The following is an 11,577-nucleotide window of genomic DNA, read 5'->3' as shown; positions in this document are numbered from 1 at the left end:
TTAATGTGTTATATATGGGTTATTAATGTGTTATGTATGGGTTATGAATGGGTTATGAATATGTTATGTATGGGTTCTGAATATGTTATGTATGGGTTATGAATGGGTTATTAATGTGTTATGTATGGTTATTAATGTGTTATGTATGGGTTCTGTTTGGGTTATTAATGTGTTATGTATGGATTATTAATGTGTTACCTATGGGTTATTAATGTGTTACCTATGGGTTATTAATGTGTTACCTATGGGTTATTAATGRGTTACCCATGGATTATTAATGTGTTACTTATGGGTTATTAATGTGTTACCTATGGGTTATTAATGTGTTATGTATGGATTATTAATGTGTTACCTATGGGTTATTAATGTGTTATGTATGGGTTATTATTGTGTTATGTATGGGTTCTGTATGGGTTATTAATGTGTTATGGATGCGTTATTAATGTGTTATGTATGGGTGATTAATGTGTTATGAAATCCTTATGAATTCTCTATGCAGGCAGCTGTGTTCTACTGTGACAAGATGGGCTTCGAGCCAGTGGCCTACAAGGGTCTGGAGACCGGCAGCCGAGAGGTGGTGTCCCATGTCATCAAACAGGACAAGGTAGCGTACAGCATCTCATACCCACTTCTAGACACGTAGAACCGCTTTCTCTGACCCACTAATCCCAGACTAAAAATAAATATCCATATGAAAGTTTTCCTAGTCCGAGACTAGACGAGGATGTGTCTGGGAAACTGGCCCGTGGTTGGTCTCGAGCTTTTAAAACTCCAACTTTGACTGACTTTTAATACCTTCATGTGATGAAGTATCGATCACTTTGTTCTTTATTCCTCACCCAGATATTATTCGTCTTCGAATCTGCTCTGAATCCAGGAAATGAAGGCAGGTTTTCTTCTCCAAGTCAACATCTTTAAAAGGCTACATTTCTGATATAGACCTGGTATGAAAGATCAACAGTCAGTCATATAAGGTTATGTTTCAAAAGTTGTCTTTTCTCTCAGAAATGGGGGAACACTTGATGAAGCATGGGGATGGGGTCAAAGACATTGCTTTCCAAGTGGAGGACCTTGAATTCTTAATCAAGGTGAGTAAAAAGTACTAAAGTAATCTTGTTCAACCTTTTATCTGTTAGTTTCAAGGGTGGTGGGTAGAGTACAGGGTGGTGGGTGGAGGGTAGACTAGAGGGTAGTGGGTAGAGGGTAGACTAGAAGGTAGTGGGTAGAGGGTAGACTAGAGGGTGGAGGGTGGAGGGTAGAGGGTAGACTAGAGGGTGGAGGGTAGAGGGTAGACTAGAGGGTAGTGGGTAGAGGGTGGTGGCGCATCAAGAGGGTGCGTGGCGTAGAGGGTGGTGGTAAGGGTAAGAGGGTGGTCGGGTAAGAGGGTAGACGGGTAGAGGGTGGGGGTAGAGGGTTAGAAGGTTGGGGCGTATACGGGTAGAGGGTGGAGGGCTGGGGGTAGAGGGTGGTGGGTAGAGGGTCGAGGGTAGAGGTGGTGGGTGGGTGAGGGTGGAGGGTGAGGGTTGGTGGTAGAGAGTGGTGGGTAGAGGTAGCGGGTGGGGTAGCAGGGGTGGTGGGTGGAGGTAGCACGCCGGCTCGCGCACGTCGCACGGCAGTCGCGCGCGCTAGAGGGTAGAGGTGGTTGGGTAGAGGGTAGAGGTGGTGGGTGTGGGGGTGGGGTGAGGGTAGAGCGGTAGGGGTGGTGGTAGAGGGTAGAGGGTGGTGGGTAGAGGGTAGAGGGTAGAGGGTGGTGGGTAGGGGTGGTGGTTTGAGGGTAGAGGGTCGGTGGGTAGAGGGTAGAGGGGGGGTGGGCGGTGGTTTTGGGTAGAGGGTGCGTGGGTAGAGAGTGGCTGGTGACGGGGTAGAGGTGGGTAGAAGGGTGGTGGTGGGTGAGGGCTGGAGGGTAGAGGCGTGGTGGGTAGAGCGGTTGGCCTTTCTTTAACTAGAGGTTATCTGCCACCAGAGGGTGGGGCGTGCGGGTGGTGGGTGGGCGTAGAGGGTGGCCAGGGTAGAGGGTGAGGAGGGTAGAGGGTAGCAGGGTGCGTGGGGTAGAGGGTAGAGGCGTGCGTGGGTGGGGTCGGCGCGCGCTAAGAGGGTAGCACGCGGTCAAGACCGGGTGGTGGGCTAGGGGTAGCGGTGTGGGCGGGTTGCAGGGTAACGCCACCGAGGGTAGAACGGTGGTGCGGTAAGAGGGTGGTGGGTAAGCGCAGGGTAGAGGGGTGGTTGGCCTAGGATCCGCGCGTCTTTTAGACCGCGCGCGCCGCGACGTGCGGGTGGGTTGGCGCTAGACACGGGGTGGTGGGTAGACGAGCGCTACGACCACACAGGGCGCGCGCTTTTTTTTTCTTATATTACAGGGCTGTGGTGGGCTGAGGGTGAGCTCGCGCTACAGGGTAGACGGTGGTGGGTAGAGGGTGTCGGGGTAGACCCGCGCGCTCGCGCCCGGGTAGTAGAGGGCGCGCGCTCTCGGTCGGGTAGAAGGGCTCAGCACGCGACGCTCAGACGGGTTGTTGGGGGGGTGGGGGTAGAGGGTAGACGGTGGGGGTGATTGGTGGGTGAGAGGGGGTAGAGGGGCGGGAGTTGGTGGTGGATTTCTAGAGGGGTAGAGGGGGGGTAGGTGGAGGGTGTGGTAAGGGGCAGGGGGTGGGGTCAGAGTGGGTAGAGGGGGGTGTGGGTAAGGGTAGAGGGGTGGGGCTGGGTGGGTGGTAGAGGGGTGGTGGGTAGAGGGGGTAGAGGGTACGGGGGGGGGGGGGGTCGGGGTAGAGGGTGGTGGCTAGAGGGAGGGGTGGTGGGGTAAGTAAGTGTAAAGAGGGTAAAGCAAAAGGAGGGGTGGCCGTGTGGGAGACGGGGGGTTGTGGGTGTTGTGTGGGGTGGTGTAGAGATCATGTGAAGGGGGGGGGGGGGGGGTGTGGGAGGGGGTGGGGTGGGGGGGGGGTGGGTGGGGGTGCGGGGGGGGTGGGGGGCGCGCAGGATGTGGGGGGGGGGGGTAAGGGAGGGGGGGGGCGGGTCGTTGCTCCACCGCCCCAGGCCGCGGCCCCCGCGTTGTCTTGGATATGGGGTAGAGGTGTGGGTAGAAGGTTGGTGGGTGAGGGTACGGGTAGAGGTGGTGGGTGGTGGGTAGAGGGTTGAGAGTAGGTGGTGGTGGGTAGAGGGTAGAGGGTCGAGGGAAAGGGGATACCTAGTCAGATGTCAAACTGAATACATTCAACTGAAATGTGTCTTTCACATTTAACCCAACCCCTCAATCAGAGAGCAATTGTTATGGGTTAACTGCCTTGTTACTGGCCCAACTCTCTTAACCGCTAGGCAGGAATGAATGCCACAGATGAACCTGGTACCCTTTCTGTTCCTATTCTAGGTTAAACAGAGGATAAACTCTGCTCTCGGTCCAATGGCCCAAGGGAAAGCTGCTGTTCCTATTCTAGGTTAAACAGAGGATAAACTCTCGGTCCAATGGCCCAAGGGAAAGCTGCTGTTCCTTTTCTAGGTTAAACAGAGGATAAACTCTGCTCTCGGTCCAATGGCCCAAGGGAAAGCTGCTGTTCCTTTTCTAGGTTAAACAGAGGATAAACTCTGCTCTCGGTCCAATGGCCCAAGGGAAAGCGGCTGTTCCTTTTCTAGGTTAAACAGAGGATAAACTCTGCTCTCGGTCCAATGGCCCAAGGGAAAGCTGCTGTCATTGATTGTACAGAGAGATATCAACCTTCCCCTTCGTTCTCTACCATGATTTCTCTCAAATAAAAAAACATGTAGTCAAAGCAACAGAGAGGATCATTCATAAGATAACAAAGAGGTGTTTCTACCTACAACCAAACTGGGAAAGCAGGAGCAGCGTGTCTGGTCAAAGTGTCTGGAGCTGTGTGGTGGAGTGATAACAGGTTAGGTGCTGTCTTGGTAATGTGTACCGGCTATTTGTCCTGTTACTGTTTGCAGAAAGCTAAAGAGCGAGGGGCGGTGGTGGTCAAGGAGCCTTGGATTGAGCAAGATAGTCACGGCAAAGTCAAGTATGCTGTCGTTCAGACGGTGAGTCCTCTCTCTCCCTCTCTGTCTCTGTCTCTCTGTCTCTGTCTCTCTCTCTCCCTCTCTGTCTCTCTCTCTCCCTCTCTGTCTCTGTCTCTCTCTCTGTCTCTCTCTCTCCCTCTCTGTCTCTCTCTCTCCCTCTCTGTCTCTCTCTCTCCCTCTCTGTCTCTCTCTCTCTCTGTCTCTCTTCTCTGTTCTCTCTCCCTGTCTCTCTCCCTGCTCTCTCCCTGTCTCTCCCTTTCCCTGTCCCTGTCTCTGTCTCTGTCTCTGTCTCGTCTCTTCTCCTATCTCTCTCTGTCTCTCTCTGTCTTCTCTCTCTCTCTCTCTTCTCTCTCTCTGTCTCTCTCTGCTCTCTCTCTCTTCTCTTCTCCCTCCCTGTGTCTCCCGCTCTCCTCTCTCTCTCGCTCTCGGTCTCCTCTCTCCCCTCTCCTGTCTCTCTCTCTCCCGCCTCTTCTCTCTTCTCCTCTCTGTCTCCTCTCTGTCTCTCCCCTGTCCTCTCCTCCCTGTCGTCTCCCTGTCCCTGTCTCTGTCTCTGTCTCTGTCCTCTTCCTCTCTATCTTCTATCTCTCTCTGTCTGTCTCTCTCTCCTCTCTTCTCTGGTCTCTCTCTCTGTCTCTCTCTCTGTCTCTCTCTCTGTCTCTCTCTCTGTCTCTCTCTCTGTCTCCCTCTCTGTCTCCCTCTCTGTCTCCCTCTCTGTCTCCCTCTCTGTCTCTCTCCCTCTCTGTCTCTCTCTCTGTCACTAATTGTAAACACATTTGACCTGATGCAGTTGAGGTACTGTAATTCTAAATGAACAGCTTCCTTATCCATCTTCCTCTAGTATGGCGATACAACACACACTCTCATTGAGTACCTGGGTCCCTACAAAGGCCTGTTTCTGCCCGGATACAACACATCTGTGGTAAAGGACTGCCTGCTACCCAAACTGTGAGTTTCACTCACACATTATGATTTCTAAAAAAAACTGTGTTTACATTTTCTCTCATTATAATTCAACACAAAAGGCATCAGTTTTATAGCCTCGAGTCACTGGTGTTTTGTCTGCATTGACAGCTCAGCCAGGTCTCGTATGCAACAGACACAGTCAGACATACTCACCCCCCCCCATCTCTCTCCAGGCCACCAGGACTTCTGAACTTCATCGATCACATTGTGGGAAACCAGCCAGACGATGCAATGGTGCCCGTGTCAGACTGGTGAGACCAGGGGACCAAAGGGAAGAATAACATCTAGGGCTGTTGTTTTTACATAAAAACGGGGCGGCAGGTAGCCTAGTGGTTACCTGATTGAATCCCCGAGTTGACAAAGTAAAAATCTGTCGTTCTGCTCCCTGAACAAGCCAGTTAACCCGCTGTTCCTCCGGTAGGCCGCCATTGTAAATAATAATTTGTTCTTTAACTGATTTGACTAGTTAAATAAAAGGTTAAATAACATAAAACCACTGCAGGTTCACAGACATGGAGCACTGTTGTTTTCAGATGTTGGGTTAGAGTTACTCTTACATGAGAAAAAGCAGTTAAGATTTGGAAGAGGAAGCCATTTAATCCTTAAGAGTCTATTGACGCACCCCTGCGTCAATCTAAGTAACATAATATTTTTTAAATCGGCATCAAAATACGTCAGTTTATTAATTAAGCTAGAGATAACTTCTCTTTTTCTTCTCTCTTCTCTTATCCTTTTTTTGCGTTGGCTACGTCTCAATCCATTGCATCCTCCGATATCGGCTCTCCACATCTGCTGTGGAAGGTGACCGAGCTACAGCGGTGTTTGTCAGACCATGTGACATCCTGAAAATCTGTCTTTTCACGAAAACGTCTGTCGCGTCGGGAACAGTTTAACCCTAACCCTACCCCTACCCCTACCCCTAACCCTAACCCTAACCATACCCCTAACCCTAACCCTACCCCTAACCCTAACCCTAGTTTAACCTAAGAAAAAAACTAATATGACCCCTCTGTGGAAAGATGAGACTGTCACCAACACAATGACCCTAACCCTAACCCTAACCCTATCCCTAACCCTAACCCTAACCCTAACCCTACCCCTAACCCTAACCCTATCCCTATCCCTAACCCTATCCCTAACCCTAACCCCTAACCCTATCCCTATCCCTATCCCTAACCCTAACCCTATCCCTAACCCCTATCCCTAATCCCTATCCCTAACCCTAACCCTAACCCCTAACCCTAACCCCTAACCCTACTCCTAACCTTAACCCCTATCCTGTGTGTTAAGACTATTGAGACTCATTGTTTTGAGAGATGCACTGATAAGTTCATGGAACCACTGTCTCCAGGTATCAGAACTGCTTGCTGTTTCACCGATTCTGGTCGATAGACGACAAACAGATCCACACACAGTACAGCGCCCTGAGGTCCATCGTAGTGACCAACTATGAGGAGACCATCAAGATGCCAATCAACGAACCTGCTCCCGGCAAGAAGAAGTCGCAAATCCAGGTCTGACCCCTTGACCATTAACCTCTCTGTGTGTGTACTTGTGTGTGTCAGGGGAGGACGGCTCATAATAATGGCTGGAATGGAGTAAATGGAACGGTATCAAATGTGTTTTAAGTGTTTCATACCATTCCATTTACTCCATTCCAGCCGTTACTACGAGCTCGTCCCTCCATTAAGGAGCAACTAAAATCAAATCCAATGTTATTTGTCACATGCTTAGTAAACCACAGGTGTTAGACTAACAGGGAAATGCCTACTTATGGCCCTTCCCAACAATTCACAAAGAAAGAAAGAGAAATAATCGAAGAATAGGTGTCACGTGATGTTGCGAAGCAGGGTGGTTGTCTGAAATMAGCCTCCCGATTAAACACTTCCTACTTGCTTAACGTTCTATAGAATAGTCCATTTAGTAGAATTGTTTTATCAAAGTTTTTCAACAATATCTGCGTTGAATTCAGCTTCAACATGTAGCACAATCGCTAGCGTAGCAACTAACAGGGCTAGCGCTGTTGCTAGCACTTCAGCAAGCATGACGTTGAAAGGGCAGAACATAGAACCCAGCTTATTGTCGGCCTTGCAATCATCCCTACAGTAGGCCATGCAAGAAATGGGTAGAGTCAGCACCATTCTTGAATCTCTTGAACCGGATGTCTCTCAGGTCAAGCAATCTCAGATGGATATGCAAGAAGGTGTATCGGTCATATTACAGAGGCTAGATGAGACGGAAGGTCCTCTGACGTTATGTCATTGTCTTGTGTTACTTATTTATTTTTTATTGTTTTCATTTAATAACTATTTTCTTAACTATGAACTGCATTGTTGGTTAAGGGCTTATAAGTAAGCATTCCTTTGATTCCTTTGATTTCCTTCGACCTCATGACTTGGTTTTTGCTCTGACATGCACTGTCAACTGTGGGACCTTATATAGACAGGTGTGTGCTTTTCCAAATCATGTCCAATCAATTGAATTTACCACAATTGGACTCCAATCAAGTTGTAGAAACATCTCAAGGATGATCAATGGAAACAGGATGCACCTGAGCTCAATTTCGAGTCTTATAGCAAACGGTCTGAATAGAGACGAGGTCCTGCCTTGTCCAGTGTTGGTGTGTGTGGACCACGTTAATTCCTTAGTGATGTGGACACCGAGGAACTTGAAGCTCTCGATCTGTTCCACAACAGCCCTGTCGATGTGGATGGGGGCGTTCTCGGCCCTCCGTTTCCTGTCGTCCACGATCAGCTTCTTTGTCTTGCTGAGGGAGAGGTTGTTGTCCTGGCACCACACTGCCAGGTCTCTGACCTCCTCCCTGTAGGCTGTCTCGTCGTCGTCGGTGATCAGGCCTACCACCGCTGTGTCGTCGGCAAATTTAATGATGGTGTTGGAGTCGTGCGCGGCCACGCAGTCGCGGGTGAACGGGGAGTACAGGCCGATGGGCCCCCCGTGTTGAGGGTCAGCGTGGCGGATGTGTTGTTGCCTACCCTCACCACCTGGGGGAAGCCCATCAGTAAGTCTAGGATCCAGTTGCAGAGGGAGCTGTTTAATCCCCATGGTCCTTAGTTTTAGTGATGAGCTTGGACGGCACTACGGTGTTGAACGCTGATCTGTAGGTTAATGAATAGCATTCTCACATAGGTGTTCCTTTTGTCCGGGTGGGAGAGGGCGTTCTGAAGTGCAATATGATATATATCTGTGGATCTGTTGGGGCGGTATGGGAATTTGAGTGGGTGTCTGGGATGATGGTGTTGATGTGAGCCATTACCATCTTTTATTAACATTTCATGGCTACAGATTTGACGAGGTGATAGTCATTTTCACAGGTTACCTTGGTGTTCTTGGGCACAGGGACTATGGTGGTCTGCTTGAAACATGTACCTATTACAGACTGGGTCAGGGAGAGGTTGAAAATGTCAGTGAAGACACTTGACATCTGGTCAGCGCATGCTCTGAGTAGTCCTGGTAATCCGTCTGGGCGTTGTGAATGTTAACCTGCTTAAAACATCTTACTGATGTCTTACATTGGCTACGGAGAGCATGATCACACAGTCATCTGGAACAGCTGATGCTCTCATGCATGGTTCAGTGTTGCTAGTATCGAAGCGAGCATAGAAGGTATTTCGCTCATCTGGTACGCTCGCGTCACTGGACAGTTTGCGACTGGGTTTCCCTTTGTAATCCGTGATAGTTTGCAAGCCCTGCCACATCCGATGATCGTCAGAGCCGGTGTAGTAGGATTTGATCTTGGTCCTGTATTGACGGTTTGTAGGAGTGTTTTGCAGGATTTCTTATAAAATACCGGATTAATGTTCTACTCCTTCAAAGCAGCAGCTCTAGCCTTTAGCTCAGTGCGGATGTTACCTGTATTCCATGGCTTCTGGTTGGGATATGTACGTATTGTCACTGTGGCGACGACGTCGTCGATGCACTTATTAACAAAGCCGGTGACTGATGGGGTAAACCCCTCAATGCCATCGGACGAATCCTGGAACATATTCCAGTCTGTGCTAGCGAAACAGTCCTGTAGCTTAGCATCCGCTTCATCGCACCATTTTCGTATTGAGCGTGTCACTGGTACTTCTTAGTTGAGTTTTTACTTGTAAGCAGGAATCAGAAGGATAGAGTTAGGGTCGGATTTTCCAAATGGAGGGCAGAGGAGAGCTTTGTACGTGTCTCTGTGTGTGGAGTAAAGGTGGTCTATAGTTTTTTAGCCTCTAGTTGCACAGATGACATGTTGCTAGAAATTAGGTAAAACAGATTTCAGTTTTCCGGCATTCAAGTTACTGGCCAATAGGAGCTCCGCCTCTAGATGAGCATTTTCTTGTTTTCTCCTGGCCTTATACCGCTCTTTGATTGAGGTCTTAGTGCCAGCATCGGTTTGTGATGGTAAATAGACAGCTACGAAAAATATAGATGAAAACTCTCTTGGTAAATAGTGTGGTCTACAGCTTACCATGAGGTATTCTATCTAGCCGCCTGTGTTTATGTGTGTGTCAGTATTTTAACTTGATTGTGGCCTTATTTCAACAGGAGTATTGCGACTACAACGGAGGGCCTGGTGTCCAGCACATCGCCCTGAACACATCCGACATCATTCAAGCTGTAAGTCAATCATATATTTTCTGACGAAGAAAGAAATACAGCATTACAGTGCCTTCAGAAAGTATTCATACCCCTTGACTTATTCCACATTTTGTTGTTACAGCCTGAATTCAAAATGGATTAAATCGATTTTCCCCCTCACCCATCTACACACAATATATCATAATGACAAAGTGAAAACATTGTTTAGAAATGTTTGAAAATTTGTTGAAATTGAAATACAGAAATATCTAATTGACATAAGTATTCACACCACTGAGTCAATACTTTGTAGAAGCACCTTTGGCAATGATTACAGCTGTGAGTCTTTCTGGGTAAGTCTCTAAGAGCTTTACACACCTGGATTGTGCAACATTTGCCCATTATTTTCAAAATTCTTCAAGCTCTGTCACATTGATTGTTGATCATTGCTAGACAACCATTTTCAGATTTTCAAGTAGATTTAAGTCAAAACTGTAACTAGGGAACATTGACTGTCTTATTGGTAAGCAACTCCAGTGGATATTTGGCCTTGTGTTTTAGGTTATTGTCCTGCTGAATGGTGAATTAATCTCCCAGTGTCTGGTGGAAAGCGGACTGAACCAGGTTTTCCTCTAGGATTTTGCCTGTGCTTAGCTCCATTCCGTTTCTTTTATATCCTGAGAAAACTCCACAGTCCTTAACAATTACAATAATACCCATAACATGATGCAGCCACCATTTATAATTGAAAATATAGAGAATGGTGCTTAATAATGTGTTGTATTGGATTTGCTCCAAACATAACACTTTGTATTCAGGAAAAAAAACATGAATTGCTTTGGACACATTTTTTGCAGTATTACTTTAGTGCCTTGTTGCAAACAGGAATATTTTTTATTCTGTATAGGTTTCCTTCTTTTCCCTCTGTCATTTAGGTTAGTATTGTGGAGTAACTACAAAGGTGTTGAGCCATCCTCAGTTTTCTCCTATCACAGCCATTAAACTCTTAACTGTTTTAAAGTCACCATTGGCCTCATGGTGACATTCCTGAGCGGTTTCCTTCCTCTCCGGCAACTGAGTTAGGAAGGACACATGTATCTTTGTAGTGACTGGGTGTATTGATACACCATCCAATGTGTAATTAATAACTTCACCATGCTCAAAGGGATATTCAATTTGTATTTTTTTTATTTACCGATAGGTGCCCTTCTTTGCGAGGTATTAGCAATCCTCCCTGGTCTCTGTGGTTGTAACTGTGTTAGAGATTCACTGCTCGAAATACATATATTGTATGTGTGGTGTACAGAGATTAAGTAGTCATTCAAAAATCATGTCAAACACTATTGTTGCACACAGAGTGAGTCCATGGAATTTATTATGTGACTTGTTAAGCAAATGTTTACTCCTGAACTTATTTAGGTTTGCCTTAAAGGGTTTGAATACTTATTGACTCAAGACTTTTCAACTTTACATTTTTTATTAATTAATTTGTAAACATTTTGAAAAACATAATTCCACTTTGACATTATGGGTTATTGTGTGTAGGCGTTACCCAACAATCTCAATGTAATCCATTTTAAACTCAGGCTGTAACACAACACAATGCTGAAAAAGTCAAGGGGTGTGAATACTTTCTGATGGTACTGTATATCAGTTGAATATTTACAATCCATGCAGATTCATAGCTTTAAAAAACTTCTTCAGGATTGGTGGGTCCCCCACGGGACGGGGTTGAGCTAACGTAGGCTAATGTGATTAGCATGAGCTTGTAAGTAACAAGAACATTTCCCAGGACATAGACATATCTGATATTGGCAGAAAGATTAATAACAAGAATTTAAGCTAACTGCACTGTCCAATTTACAGTAGCTATTACAGTGAAACAATACCATGCTATTGTTTGAGGAGAGTGCACAGTTTTGAACATGAAAAGTTATTAATAAACAAATTATGCACATTAGGGCAGTCTTGATACAACATTTTGAACAGAAATGCAATGGTTCATTGGATCAGTCTGAAACTAAATTGCACCTGGGCTAG

General features: G+C 47.0%; 1 protein-coding gene across 1 annotated transcript in view; it reads left to right on the top strand.

Moving 5' to 3' along the window:
* The window catches only part of hpda (4-hydroxyphenylpyruvate dioxygenase a), a 19,710-nt gene that overhangs the window by 3,638 nt on the left and 4,495 nt on the right, over positions 1 to 11,577 (top strand). Inside the window, exons 4-11 of the mRNA XM_070440212.1 lie at positions 500 to 604; positions 844 to 886; positions 1,006 to 1,088; positions 3,934 to 4,023; positions 4,841 to 4,947; positions 5,139 to 5,216; positions 6,317 to 6,479; positions 9,505 to 9,576. Coding sequence (XP_070296313.1) covers positions 500 to 604; positions 844 to 886; positions 1,006 to 1,088; positions 3,934 to 4,023; positions 4,841 to 4,947; positions 5,139 to 5,216; positions 6,317 to 6,479; positions 9,505 to 9,576 — 741 coding nt within the window. The remainder of the gene's footprint in view (positions 1 to 499; positions 605 to 843; positions 887 to 1,005; positions 1,089 to 3,933; positions 4,024 to 4,840; positions 4,948 to 5,138; positions 5,217 to 6,316; positions 6,480 to 9,504; positions 9,577 to 11,577) is intronic.

Source organism: Salvelinus sp. IW2-2015, unplaced genomic scaffold (genome assembly GCF_002910315.2).
Source record: "Salvelinus sp. IW2-2015 unplaced genomic scaffold, ASM291031v2 Un_scaffold2312, whole genome shotgun sequence".
In the NCBI taxonomy this organism is placed as follows: domain Eukaryota; kingdom Metazoa; phylum Chordata; class Actinopteri; order Salmoniformes; family Salmonidae; genus Salvelinus; species Salvelinus sp. IW2-2015.
This window is presented reverse-complemented; position numbering and strand designations above follow the sequence as displayed.